At 46.3% G+C, this 14086-nt stretch overlaps 1 protein-coding gene across 3 annotated transcripts in view; it reads left to right on the top strand.

The window, feature by feature from the left end:
• Positions 1-9508, top strand: part of LOC130296867 (pregnancy zone protein-like) — a 595153-nt gene extending 585645 nt beyond the window's left edge. The window contains exons 8-9 of one of the 3 annotated variants that reach the window (XR_008849317.1): positions 4484-4552; positions 9428-9508. Coding sequence is in view for 1 of the 3 variants with exons in the window: in XM_056548877.1 (XP_056404852.1) it covers positions 4484-4487 (4 nt within the window). In the remaining 2 variants the exon portion in view is untranslated. Of the gene's footprint in view, positions 1-4483; positions 5155-5581; positions 5836-9427 lie in introns of those variants that run through there. The other 2 variants (XR_008849318.1, XM_056548877.1) reach the window with 2 other exon arrangements.
• The last annotated feature ends 4578 nt before the right edge of the window (positions 9509-14086 follow it).

Raw genomic sequence — 14086 nt, forward strand, 5'->3', positions numbered from 1 at the left:
TTTGTGTACTTGCATGCTGAGCCAGCCTGTCTTCTGAAGATGATCCACACTGTTCTTGAAAAGTAAATCAATGCTTTCCTCTCATTTCTCACCACCCTTAGGGTACGTTCACACGAGGGGATCCACAGTGCATATTATACAGTGGATCCGCCGCTGAAGGACCGCTGTATGCGGCCTTTATAGGTGCCTGCTTGGAGCGGCAATACGCTGCTACAAGCAGACACACTGCGATGTGCGATTTGCACATCGCAGCAGCTCTTGGCCTAGCTCATAGAGCAGGGTGAGCGGCCGCGATGTGTGCGAGTACACCGTGCATGCGCAGCAACTTGCACATCACTTCAGTGTGTCTGCTTGTAATGGCGTATTGCCGCTCCGAGCAGGCACCTGTAGAGGCAGCATACAGCGGTCCTTCAGTGGCGGATCCACATCATAATGCGCACTGGGGATCTGCTCGTCCGAAAGTACCCTTAGGCTAAGTTTCCACTTGTTTTTTTCTGGCAGTTTTTGGAATACTGTCACTGCAGTTTTTGAGCCAAAGTCAGAAGTGGATCCATAAGGGAGGAGAAGTGTAAGTCCTTCCTTTATATGTCCTATTCCTTTTGATTACATTTCTGGCTTTGGCTCAAAAGCTGCAGTGGCAGATATCCAAAATCTTCCAGAAAAAAACCAAGTGGAAACTTAGCCTTAGAGCTCAGACATCTGTTCCGCGTGTAAATATCAGGACACCTACTGCTCTGTGTCCACAGTGCAGCAGGGTAATCTCCTCTTCCCGCTCCCTTAAAGGGGTATTCCAGGCCAAAACTTTTTTATATATATCAAATGGATCCGGAAAGTTAAACAGATTTGTAAATTACTTCTATTAAAAAAAATCTTAATCCTTCCAATAGTTATTAGCTTCTGAAGTTGAGTTGCTGCTTTCTGTCTAACTGCTTTCTGATGACTCACGTCCCGGGAGCTGTCCAGCTCCTATGGGGATATTCTCCCATCATGCACAGCTCCTATAACTATTGGAAGGATTAAGGAACCAGTTGATATATAAAAAAAAGTTTTTGCCTGGAATACCCCTTTAACCTCTTAAGGACCCAGGACGTACGGGGACGTCCCCGCACCCTGGGCTTTAAGGACCCAGGACGTCCCCATACGTCCTGGTGTTTTCCGGTCCCTGCCGCGCGCCGGGCAGAGATCGGAACCGGATGCCGAGGGGGGCCATGTAGGCCCCCCATGTCGGCGATCGCCGCAAATCGCGAGGGAAATCGCCCTTGCGATCTGCGGCGATACCGGGCTGATCGTGTCTCTGGGACCCTACCGCCTGGTAATTTTGCATGATCCTGGCTGTCACAGACAGCCAGGACCATGCTAAAGTATAGGAGCGAGGTGGCAAGCCTGTCACCTCCTCCGATCCCCTGCGATCCGTTGGTTAGTTAACCGACCAATCGCAGGGGGAGGGGCGGTTACTTCCTCCCGCCATGCCCAGCCTTTTGAAGTCCGGAGAGGATGGGAGGAAGACCGGAGGATGCGGCGGGGGACAGGGGAGTGCTGGGGCCCGACCTCGGTACTTACCTCATCCCTGAAGACCCGGATCCCGGCGATGAAGACGGCGGCGGCGGCGACAGTTGAGTTCCTCTTCAGCCGCGGTCGGGCCCTTTACAGCAATGCACATCGCCGTAAAGCGACGTGCATTGATGTATTGGGACCCTGTATACTACAACTCCCAGCATGCCCAGACAGCCCTTGGCGTCTGGGCATGCTGGGAGTTGCAGTTTTGCAACTTCTGGAGGTCCACAGTTTTGGGACCATTGTGCCCTTCCAGATGTTGCAAAACTACACATCCTCAGCATGCCCTTACTGTCCAGGCATGCTGGGAGTTGTAGTTCTGTAACATTTGGCCCTTCAGATGTTGCAGAACTACAAATCCCAGCATGCCTGGACAGTTTTGGCATACTGGGAGTTGTAGTTTTGCAACATCTGGAAGGGCACAGATTGGGAACCACTGTATTAGTGGTCTGCAAACTGCAGTCCTCCAGATGTTGCAAAACTACAACTCCAAGCATGCTGGGAGTTGTAGTTCGGCAACATCTGGCTCTAAAGATGTTGCCAAACTACTACTCCCAGCATGCCTGAGAACATTTTCTGTTTCCTAACTCAGTGTTTCCCAACCCGTGTGCCTCCAGCTGTTGCAAAACTATAACTACCAGCATGCACTGATAGACTGTGCATGCTGGGAGTTGTAGTTTTGCAACAGCTGGAGGTCCCCCCCCCCCCCCTGTGACACATGGGCAGGGGGCTTACAGTGAGTATCAGGCTGCAAGTTTGCAATGCAGCAAATTTTGCGCGGCAGCTCAAACTCGCAGCGGGAAACTCGCTGTAATCCCCCGCCCGTTTGACTGTACCCTAAAAACACTACACTACACTACACACAATAAAATAAAAAGTAAAAAACACTACATATACACATACCCCTACACAGCCCCCCTCCCCAATAAAAATGAAAAACGCCTGTTACGCCACTCTTTTCAAAATGGAGCCTCCAGCTGTTGCAAAACAACAACTCCCAGTATTGTCGGACAGCCGTTGACTGTCAAAGCATGCTGGGAGTTTTACAACAGCTGGAGGCACCCTGTTTGGGAATCACTGGCGTAGAATACCCCTATGTCCACCCCTATTCAAATCACTAATTCAGGCCTCAAATGCGCATGGCGCTCTCACTTCGGAGCCCTGTCGTATTTCAAGGCAACAGTATAGGGTCACATATGGGGTATCGCCGTACTCGAGAGAAATTGCCTAACAAATATTGGGGGTCTTTTTCTCCTTTCACCACTTATGAAAAGGTGAAGTTGGGGTCTACACCAGCATGTTAGTGTAAAAAAATAATTTGTTTACACTAACATGCTGGTGTTGCCCTATACTTTTCATTTTGACAAGAGGTAAAGGGGAAAAAAGCCCCCCAAAATTTGTAATGCAATTTCTCCTGACTACGGAGATACCCCATATGTGGGCACAAAGTGCTCTGGGGGCGCACAACAAGGCCCAGAAGGGAGAGTGCGCCATGTACATTTGAGGTGATTTGCACAGGGGTGGCCGATTGTTACAGCGGTTTTGACAAACGCAAAAAAAACAAAACCCCACATGTGACCCCATTTCGGAAACTACACCCCTCACGGAATGTAATGAGGGGTGCAGTGAAAATTTACACCCCACAGGTGTCTGACAGATCTTTGGAACAGTGGGCTGTGCAAATGAAAAATTTTCCACAGCCCACTGTTCCAAAGATCTGACAGACACCAGTGGGGGGTAAATGCTCACTTTACACCTTGTTATGTTCCTCAAGGGGTCTAGTTTCCAAAATGGTATGCCATGTGGGGGTTATTTTGCTGTCCTGGCACCATATGGGCTTCCTAAATGCGACATGCCCCCCGAGCAAAATTTGCTCTCAAAAAGCCAAATATGACTCCTTCTCTTCTGAGCTTTGTAGTTCGCCCGTAGTGCACTTCAGGTCAACTTATGGGGTATCTCCATACTCAGAAGAGATGGGGTTACAAATTTTGGGGGGTATTTTCTGCTATTAACCCTTGAAAAAATGTGAAATTTGGGGGGGAAACACACCTTTTAGTGAATTTTTTTTTTTTTTTTTAACGTATGCAAAAGTCGTGAAACCCCTGTGGGGTATTAAGGCTCACTTTATTTCTTGTCATGTTCCTCAAGGGGTCTAGTTTCCAAAATGGTATGCCATGTGTTTTTTTTTTTTTTTTTTGCTGTCCTGGCACCACAGGGGCTTCCTAAATGCGACATGCCCCCGAGCAAAATTTGCTCTCAAAAAGCCAAATATGACTCCTTCTCTTCTGAGAAATTGGGCTACAAATATAAGTATAAATTTTCTCCTTTTACCCCTTGTAAAATTGGGTCTACAAGAACATGGGAGTGTAAAAATTGGAGATTGTGAATTTTCTCCTTCACTTTGCTGCTATTCCTGTGAAACACCTAAAGGGTTAAAACGCTGACTGAATGTCATTTTGAATACTTTGGGGGGTGCAGTTTTTATAATGGGGTCATTTGTGGGGTATTTCCAATATGAAGACCCTTCAAATCCACTTCAAACCTGAACTGGTCCCTGAAAAATTGTGAGTTTGGAAATTTTGTGAAAAATTGGAAAATTGCTGCTGAACTTTGAAGCCCTCTGATGTCTTCCAAAAGTAAAAAAAAAACTTAATTTTTATGATGCAAACATAAAGTGGACATATTGTATATGTGAATAAAAAAAAATAGCAGGACGCAGCAGGAGCCAGAAGTAGCGTGGACCTTGGCTCCCGGGAACAGGTAATTATAAAACCGGGGATGGGGGAGGCAATTGCCCAAAATCGTGATTATCTGCCGATAATATCGGCCAAACCAATAATCGGTCGATCCCTACTCGAGAATAATAGAATTTTTGAAGGTTTGCTCATCTCTAACTATAACCTGAACTTTGATCCTTTTTTCTTCACAGTTAGAAAAGGAGAAATTGATAAAAAGAAGTGAAATCCAGATTGACATGGTGACCTTGTATCTGCAGGAGGTGAGATCACATACATGACATTCACTAGAAGAGCAGCTGATAAGTACTAATAACGCTTGTCTATATATTATATTCGGAGTAAGGCTAGTTTTCTACACAGGTTTTACTGGCATTTTATATGGAGAACCGCCACTGCAGTTTTTGAGCCAAAGCCAGAAGTGGATTCAAAAGGAATAGGACATATAAAGGAAGGACTTACAGTGACCCCCCGACCTACTATGGCCCCGACATATGATCATTTCAACATACGATGCTTTTCTATGTCGGGGCCATCGCACAAACGGCTATCCGACAGCGCAGACTGCTTCAGCTGCCGCCGGATAGCCATTTACGGTGCCCCATGTGGTCCGCTGACGATCACTTACCTGTCCTCGGGGCTCCGGCACGTCCTGCATCGTCGGCACTCTCCATCGTCATCATCACGTCGCCGCGCACGTCGTCCCGTCATCCAATAGGCGACGGAGAGCAGCGACGGAGAGCGAGGATGACGGGGAAGCAGAGGCATTGCCGGAGCGTCGGGGACACCCCGGGGATGCGGCGAAAGCGATGGAAGGCGACATCCAGGGCAGCGGTGACGTGCGATGACGATCCGGAGCGGTGGGGACAGGTGATTACAACTTCTTATACCAGTGGTCTTCAACCTGCGGACCTCCAGATGTTGCAAAACTACAACTCCCAGCATGCCCGGACAGCCGTTGTCTGTCCGGGCATGTTGGGTGTTGTAGTTTTGTAACATCTGGAGGTCTGCAGGTTGTAGACCACTGTCCTATACTTTACATTGCACGATGGTCCATATGGAACGGATTACCATCGTATTTTGAGGGACCACTGTATACTTCTCTGTTTTACTGGATCCACTTCTAGCTGAAAAAATGCAGTGGAAGTTATCCAAAAAACGCTATAAAAAAATCTGTGTAGAAACCAACCTTAAATGTGCTGTTATGCAACCATTTTCCCACCTTGAGGTATAGCTAACACAATGAATTTCTGACTCCAGATCAGCCATATTCACCAACTTTTTCTTTGTAGTTGGGACAAGACTCTGTCAATCTTTCATTCTCTGTTGAACAAGATAATAAAGTCGAGGACCTGAAACCAGCCATAGTGAAAATCTACGATTACTATGAGACAGGAAAGATGGGATTAGAAAACTGTAAGACAGTGGTCTCAAACTGTGGCCCTCCAGATGTTGCAAAACTTCAACTTCCAGCATGCCCGGACAGCCAACGGACAGCTCTCTGCTGACACCTCTGTCCATGTCAGGAACTGTCCAAAGCAGGAGAGGTTTGCTATGGGAATTTGCTCCTACTCTGGACAGTTCCTAAAACGGACAGAGGTGTCAGCAGAGAGCACCTTGGTCAGACAAAAAAGAAATTCAAAGAAAAAAGAACTTCCTCTGGAGTATACAGCAGTATTGTAAGGATTAAGATTTTTAAATAGAAGTAATTTACAAATCTGTTTAACTTTCTGGCACCAGTTGACTTAAAAAAAATATATATATTTTCCACTGGAGTACCCCTTTAAGCCAAACCCTTATAGCAGCAAAAAGTTGAATGTCCAAATGGCCTTTATATGGGCACCTCATTAAAACCAGTCCCTGCTATTGCACTCCTTATGATGAATAAAAAATCTTTCTAAATCTTTTCTACATTGTTTTAAAAAAATGAAGTTTTCTATGTTTTATTTTGTGTTTAGAAAAGCTGCCACTAGGTGTCTCCATACTTGTCCAAAGCACATCCCCCCCCCCCCCTTCTCATGCACAAAGTTGGGACTTCTGTTGGCCTGACAGAAGTCCAAAATCAGAAAATGCTGTCTGGAATGCTGAGGGGGGTGTGTGTAGCCATATCCAATCATAGCCCATCTCACACTGAACTGCTCTGGGCTGTGGGTAGCAGAGTGAGGGAGGAAGTTCTCCCCTGTATGGCTTCATATGATGTCACGCCTGCTGGGGAACACCCCTTCCCAGTCTGTGAATCTGACTGAGACTGAGCAGAAAATACAGAGGAATATCAAGGTGGAAAACTAACAAATAATAAAAATAAAGGCAGGGGGTGGTTTATCATGATGGGGGCAGAGAACTGGGGGGATTATAAAATTTAACAAGATCGTGGGACATACTCTATAACTTGTGAAGAACGTTCAGAAGAACCCTTCAATTTCTTCTATTCATCTTGTTGGTTCTTGTACATTTCATGTGGATCCTTACATGGATAAACACTTTCTAGGCTCACACTGCCTGTTGTGCTCTGACTGGTTCAGGGTCTGCTCGGGTTTTTTTTATTTTATTTTTGCGTAAAATGGACCCTAAACGGGCCGGAGCACAACTGACACCACCAGGTCCAGATTTATCCCATTAAGTAGAATGGGGTCCATCAGATGTACTGTATTTTAGGGGAGTTGAGCGGAATAAAAAATTGATCATGCAGTATTTTTTTCTCCACTAAACCCCCGTCTTTCCAATGGAGCAACCCTTTAACTCCCTGTGAACCGAGTATACAGAAATATATGAGATCTATAGGTTTCCCAGCCTATGTGGCAAGTCACATTTAGCACAACCGCAGCAGGTTTCTCGCAGCCAAAATTCCACTTGCGTTTTTCCATGGAGGAAATTCTGCTTACGTAAGTTCGCAAAAAAAAAAATTTGCAAGCAAAATTTAAGCTACGGGAAACCTGCTGTGATGTGCTATGTGTGACCCTACCCTAAAGGAAAGCAAGCGTGTGTTATACAAAGTCCTACAGTGTCTTAGGCTATGTTCACACACTATGCCAGAAAAATGTCTGAAGGTTTCATACTCATTTTTGCCTGTAAAAATTTACTTTTCCAAAGCCAAACGAGTCTCAAAATACTGTGTGTGCACATAGCCTTAAAGGGCAGACATATGTATACATGATATTAAAAAAAATTCTAGTTTGGTTCATCTAAGGGACCAAGAAATGGCAGAATTGTTTATTTTCTCTGGATTGCCCTTATAGTAAAAGTTCATTTTAATGAAATACTTGTGTGTATTGAAAAATGTCAGCAAAACATTTAATAAAGTTTTATATTTATGTAAAAATAAAAGATAAAATATTGGCAGTGAAAGGGTTAAATTAGTGGTAGTCTCACTGGTTCCTTGCTTAAAATTGGAAGAATAACAGGAAAATATATGTAATTTTTACAAAGATACAAGTATGCCATATGTGAACCTCAGTGGTGTACGGTAATCTATTAGGATTTGAATGTACTTGAGGCATAAAAGGGGCCTACACTGGTCATTGGGAATCCAAAGATGCCTTGTATATGTTGAGCATGAGCATCTTATAACCTCTGGGAAATCAGAGGGAGGAATCTTAAAGGGGTACTCCGGTGGAAAACTTTTTTATTTTTTTTTATTTTTTTAAATCAACTGGTGCCAGAAAGTTAAACAGATTTGTAAATTACTTCTATTAAAAAAATCTTAATCCTTCCAGTACTTATTAGCTGCTGAATACTACAGTGGAAATTATTTTCTTTTTGGAACACGGAGCCTCTGCTGACATCATGACCACAATGCTCTTTGCTGACACCTCTGTCCATTTTAGGAACTGTCCAGAGCAGCATATGTTTTCTATGGGGATTTTCTCCTACTCTGGACAGTTCTTAAAATGGACAGAGATGTCAGCATAGAGCACTGTGCTCGTGATGTCAGCAGAGAACTCTGTGTTTCAAAAAGAAAATAATTTCCTCTGTAGTATTCAGCAGCTAATAAGGACTGGAAGGATTAAGATTTTTTAATAGAAGTAATTTACAAATTTAAGAAGAAATGTGCAAAAAGCCAGCGGTATGTAGAACTTCACCTTTATTGTATTCCTAGATAAAACCTCGACATGGAAACATCTCAAATAACAATCGATAAAACCTCCTGGACAAGCAACATGACGCGTTTCAGGTCATGTGACCCTTCATCATGCATCTGATGAAGGGTCACATGACCTGAAACGTGTCATGTTGCTTGTCCAGTAGGTTTTATCGATTGTTATTTGAGACGTTTCCATGTCGAGGTTTTATCTTGGAATACAATAAAGGGGAAGTTTTGCATACTGCTGGCTTTTTGCACATTTCTTCTTAAGTTGGAGGCTTCATATTGCCGTGCGGAGAATCGGGTGAGCTGACATCTCTCGTAATCACATAATTTACAAATCTGTTTAACTTTCTGGCACCAGTTGATAAAAAAAATTAAAAAAAGTTTTCCACCGGAGTACCCCTTTAACATTTGGCATTGACTCACTGACTACTTTATTAGGTACACCTTGCTAGTCCCGGGTTGGAGCCCCTTTTGCCTTCATTCTTTATGGCATACTTTCTACAAGGTACTGGAAACATTCCTCAGAGATTTAGCTTCACACAGACAAGATGACATCACACATTGCTGCAGATTTGTCGGCTTTAAAGGGGTACTCCAGTGGAAACTAAATGTTTAAAATCAACTGGTGCCAAAACGTTAAACAGATTTGTAAATTACTTATATTTAAAATCTTAATCCTTTCAGTACTTATCAGCTGCTGTATGCACCACAGGAAGTTCTTTTCTTTGTGAATTTCCTTTCTGTCTGACCACAGTGCTCTCTGCTGACACCTCTATCCATGTTGGGAACTGTTTAGAGCTGGAGAGATTTGCTATGGGGAATTGCTTGTACTCTGGACAGTTCCTGACATGGACAGAGGTGTCAGCAGAGAGCACAGTGGTCAGACAGAAAATAACTATATAACTTCCTGTGGAGCATACAGCAGCTAATAAATAGAAGTCATTTACAAATCTGTTTATTTTTCTGGGACCAGTTGATTTAAAAAAAAAATTCGACCAAAGTGTACCCCTTTAATAAACGTAAGTTATTCATTTGTTTTCTTGTCTTTCAGATGAACATGCAGTTGCAGAATACAATTCCCCTTGCATTGGAAAAAACTAATACAAATAAAGATAACAAAAACAATCAAAACTCATTATATGTGCACGTTTGTTAGCATTTTTACTGGGCCAGTGTATCTAGAAAGAAAATGATGCAAAAAACGATGTAACTCTGGACAGTTCCTGACTGGACAGAGGTGTCAGCAGAGAGCACTGTGGTCAGACAGAAAAGAAATTCAAAAAGAAAAGAACTTGCTGGGGAGCATACAGCAGCTGATAGGTACTGGAAGGATTAAGATGTTTAAATAGAAGTATGAATTCGGGTAGAAAACAGACATGGTGCACATCTACAATCTTGTATAATGATCTGATTGCTTCTCAGCATAATATCAAAAACTAAAAGGTCGTTAGTATACATTTTTGATCAAAAAGTACAACCACTCGCCACGTCAAGGCCACCTATCCAGAGTGGGTCCCCAACGTCCCTAGCATAAAATGGCGCAGCACTGGGCGGCGACCACCACCGCCGCGACACCAGTGCCCACGGGGGGGAATGACCCACTGGCAGAGCGGCCCCAACGCCACTCAAACCAGTCTATAGGCCGCACCTCCCCGCAGACACGGCGCCACGGCAGCAACGGACACCGCACAGCACCACACCAATGGGAACAGGATGTTATAGCTCACTTACCATACTCTCCCAGTCAGACTGGGAGGCTGCTAGGAAAGAAATGGCCCTTGTGTAGCTAACTACTACTTATATAGGGTTGGGCTGAGGGGGTGGGGAAGAGCGCAGCACATGTTCAAACAAAAAAATGAGGGGATAGAAAACACAGTGGCGCCGTGTCTGCGGGGAGGTGCGACCCATAGACTGGTTTGAGTGGCATTGGGGCCGCTCTTCCAGTGGGTCGTTCCCCCTGTGGGCACTGGTGTCGCGGCGGTGGTGGCGAGTGCCGTGTTTGATAAAACGCCACACAAGACACATTTGACAGCCTTCCACTTCACCACGGGGGAAGTGGTATCCTGCGAGTGACTGAGGACAAAGTTAGTAATAGTACGCTCCACCTCTGCGGTACACACTGTGTCCAGCAGGAGAGACTCATTCAAATGCCAAGTCCATTCCCCCCTGGTGAGGAAAGGTAGGCGCAAAGTGCAAGTGACCGGGGCATGGTCTGACCATAAAATACTCCCTATAGAGGAGGTAACAAGCCACGGAAGGGCGTTATGCTGTAACATAATGTAATCGATCCTGCTGTAGGAAATATGGGGGGTAGAATAAAAACTATAGTTCTTGTCGGACGGGTGGAGAAGCCGCCACACATTGCAGAGCTGCAACGTGAGAAACGCCCTCTTCAGCTGTTTGATAGCAGAATAAGAGATAGTAGATCGGCCTGTGGAGTTATCCAATGTGGGGTCCAAAGTAAGATTAAGGTCACCACATAAGACAACAGTGCCCCTAAGTAGCGGGAGAGCAACATCAATAAAGTCAAGCAAAAAGGGGATCTGTTGGAGATTCGGTGTCAGGATTCGGCAGGCTGGAGGTGGATCCTCTGTGTCAGAGAGGGATTGACGTGGACCGTGTCGGTGGACCGGTTCTAAGTTGCTACTGGTTTTCACCAGAGCCCGCCGCAAAGCGGGATGGTCTTGCAGCGGCGGTAGCAACCAGGTCGTATCCACCGGCAACGGCTCAACCTCTCTGCTGAGATAGGCACGGTACAAGGGATTAGACAAGAGCAGGGTCGGACGTAGCAGAAGGTCAGGGGAGGCAGCAAGGATCGTAGTCAGGGGCAACGGCAAGAGGTCTGGAACACTGGCTTGGGATACACAAGGAACGCTTTCACTGGCACAATGGCAACAAGATCCGGAAAGGAAGTGAAGGGGAAGTGAGGTAATATAGGGAAGTGCACAGGTGAACATACTAATTAAAACCATGCGCCAATCAGTGGCGCACTGGCCCTTCAAATCGCAAAGAGCCGGCGCGCGCCCACCCTATGGAGCGGGGCCGCGCGCGCCGGGACAGCACAGGCGGGGAACGAGTCTGGTAAGTGGGTCGGGATGCGCACCGCGAGTGGGCGCATCCCACATCGTGAATCGCATCCCGGCTGGGGACATTATCGCAGCGCACCCGGTCAGCGGGTCTGACCGGGGCGCTGCGAACAGAAGAACGCTGCGAGCGCTCTGGGGAGGAGCGGGGACCCGGAGCGCTCGGCATAACAGTACCACCCCCCCCTTGGGTCTCCCCCTCTTTTTTGAACCAGAAAATTTGTAAATAAGGTCCTTGTCGAGGATGTTATCCTCGGGTTCCCATGACCTCTCCTCTGGACCGCAATTCTCCCAATCTACAAGAATTTTTTTTTTACCTCTGATCGTCTTGGATGCATGAATTTCTTTAACCGAGAAGACATCTGAGGACCCGGAGACAGGAGTAGGAGCAACAACCTTGGGAGAGAAGCGGTTAAGGATAAGCGGTTTAAGGAGAGAGACATGAAAAGCATTGGGAATACAGAGAGAAGGGGGAAGAAGGAGTTTGTAGGAGACAGGGTTGATTTGGCACTTGATTTTAAAGGGTCCAAGATAACGTGGTCCCAGTTTATAACTGTGGACACGAAAGCGGATATACTTGGTGCAGAGCCACACTTTGTCTCCAGGAGCAAAGACAGGAGGAATTCTTTTTTTTGTCGGCATGTTTCTTCATCCGGGGTGAGGCCTGTATGAGGGATTCTTGAGTCTCTTTCCAGATGGTGGAGAAGTCCCGGGTCACCTCATCAACAGCGGGCAAACCAGATGGTATGGGAGTGGGGAGGGGGGGAAGAGGGTGACGGCCGTACACCACAAAGAACGGGGATTTAGCGGAGGACTCAGAGACTTTGAAATTGTACGAGAATTCGGCCCATGGTAGAAGATCGGCCCAATCATCCTGACCGTGCATGGCAGAAAGTGCGGTCAGCACTAGGGAGTCCGTTACTCGCGCAACAGACAGGAAGGACATCATGTCAAAGCAATTCGTATACTCAACAAGGAACACCAACTTAGAATATGTAATAACCACATCAATGCTAAAGCGGCAAGGTTCAGAAGGGAAAGAATAGATGGATATAGATAAAAAGTGAAGAACAGAAAAATAAGAGGGTATTTAAAACACAGAAACAGGCAGAAATGACGACATACAGAGACAAGGGTCTTACAGACAGACAAGAAACAACAAGGGAAGTAGGGCGGGAAGGTTACCAAGACAGATGGGAGAAAGCGTAGCCAAAAAAGGGTCATGGCGTCACAGAGGATCCCAAGGCCAATAGGTCATGTTACTCGGAGGTAGACTGGAAGGATGACCAATCATACCAAGTTTTGGTACATCTTTCATTTTCTGCAGGGGTCAAGGCAATTAACTCCTCCATGTGCTGAAAATAATTCACCTCTGCAAGCCATTCCCCAACAGTCGGGGGCATGGAAGACCTCCATTTACGGGGAATAACTGACTTAGCAGCCTGCAGAAAATAGCGTAAGAGAGATTTCCGGAAGGAAGTATTAGAAATGTCAAACATGAAGAGCAGGACTGCCTCAGGGGAATCCGGAACAGTCACACCGGTGATATCGTGAGTGATAGAGCGTACTGAAGTCCAGAATGGACGCAGTGAGGGACAACCCCACCAGATGTGCAACATCGTACCAGTCGCTTGTCCACAGCGCCAACAAAGGTCAGAGACTGACGGGTACCATCGATGCAACTGCTCCGGAGTCCTATGCCAGCAGAAGAGTATTTTGTAGTTCGTCTCTTGTGATCTGTTAGGTATGATTGACTTATGTGAAAGGTGAAAGCATTTCTGCCATTGCTCCGGGGAGAACTGAGAGCCGAGGTCCGCCTCCCAAGCGCTACAGAAGGAGGGCAAAGAAGAGGTGTGTTGAGAAAGCAACAATCTGTACAGAAACCCTATGGTGTGGGGGGGGGGGGGGGCAAGGGGGGGCCATGCAAAGTCCCTCAAAGGGAGTTAACTCCCGTTGCAGGTGGGCCAAGCGTGACACCGAAGAGTAGAAATGTTTTAGTTGTATGTATTCAAAAGGCTTTCGGGGATGGGGAGATTCAACTGGACATATGTCAGCAAGGGGCAATAAGCCCTCAGAAGACAACACGTGAAAAAAACGGAGTGGGTCAGATTTAACCCCACCCAGGAATCCACTGGAAGCAACTCCCGGGGGAAAGTTCGGGTGATCAGTGATTGGCAGTAAGGGACCAGAGGGGTCCACCAAAGACCCTCTAGCTGTAGAACAATGGAGGGCAGAGAAGGTTTGCCTGGAGGTGAACGACAGGAGAGACAAGGAGGATGGAGGTGGGGGCCAAGACCAAGGAAGCCCCACTAAAGAGAGGGGGGTAACATCATGCGCAATGCGCACCCAGAGTTTAGAGGCTGAGTTATGCAAAATATCCAGTAAACGAGCATGCATGGTCGCCATATAATAAAGGCGACAGTCAGGAAGGCCCACACCTCCAGCCCCCTTAGGGCAAATGAGCGTGCCCCGCCGGATACGAGGACGGCCAGAGGCCCAGACAAAAGTCCCAAAACGGCTCTGCAGGGCCCTCCAAAACTGAGCAGGAATACTAATCGGCACTGTTTGTAAAAGATAGAGTAATTTAGGTAGGAGGGTCATTTTCAGTATATTTACCCTTCCAAACC

This window comes from Hyla sarda, chromosome 12 (assembly GCF_029499605.1).
Source record: "Hyla sarda isolate aHylSar1 chromosome 12, aHylSar1.hap1, whole genome shotgun sequence".
NCBI classification, from domain to species: Eukaryota; Metazoa; Chordata; class Amphibia; order Anura; family Hylidae; genus Hyla; species Hyla sarda.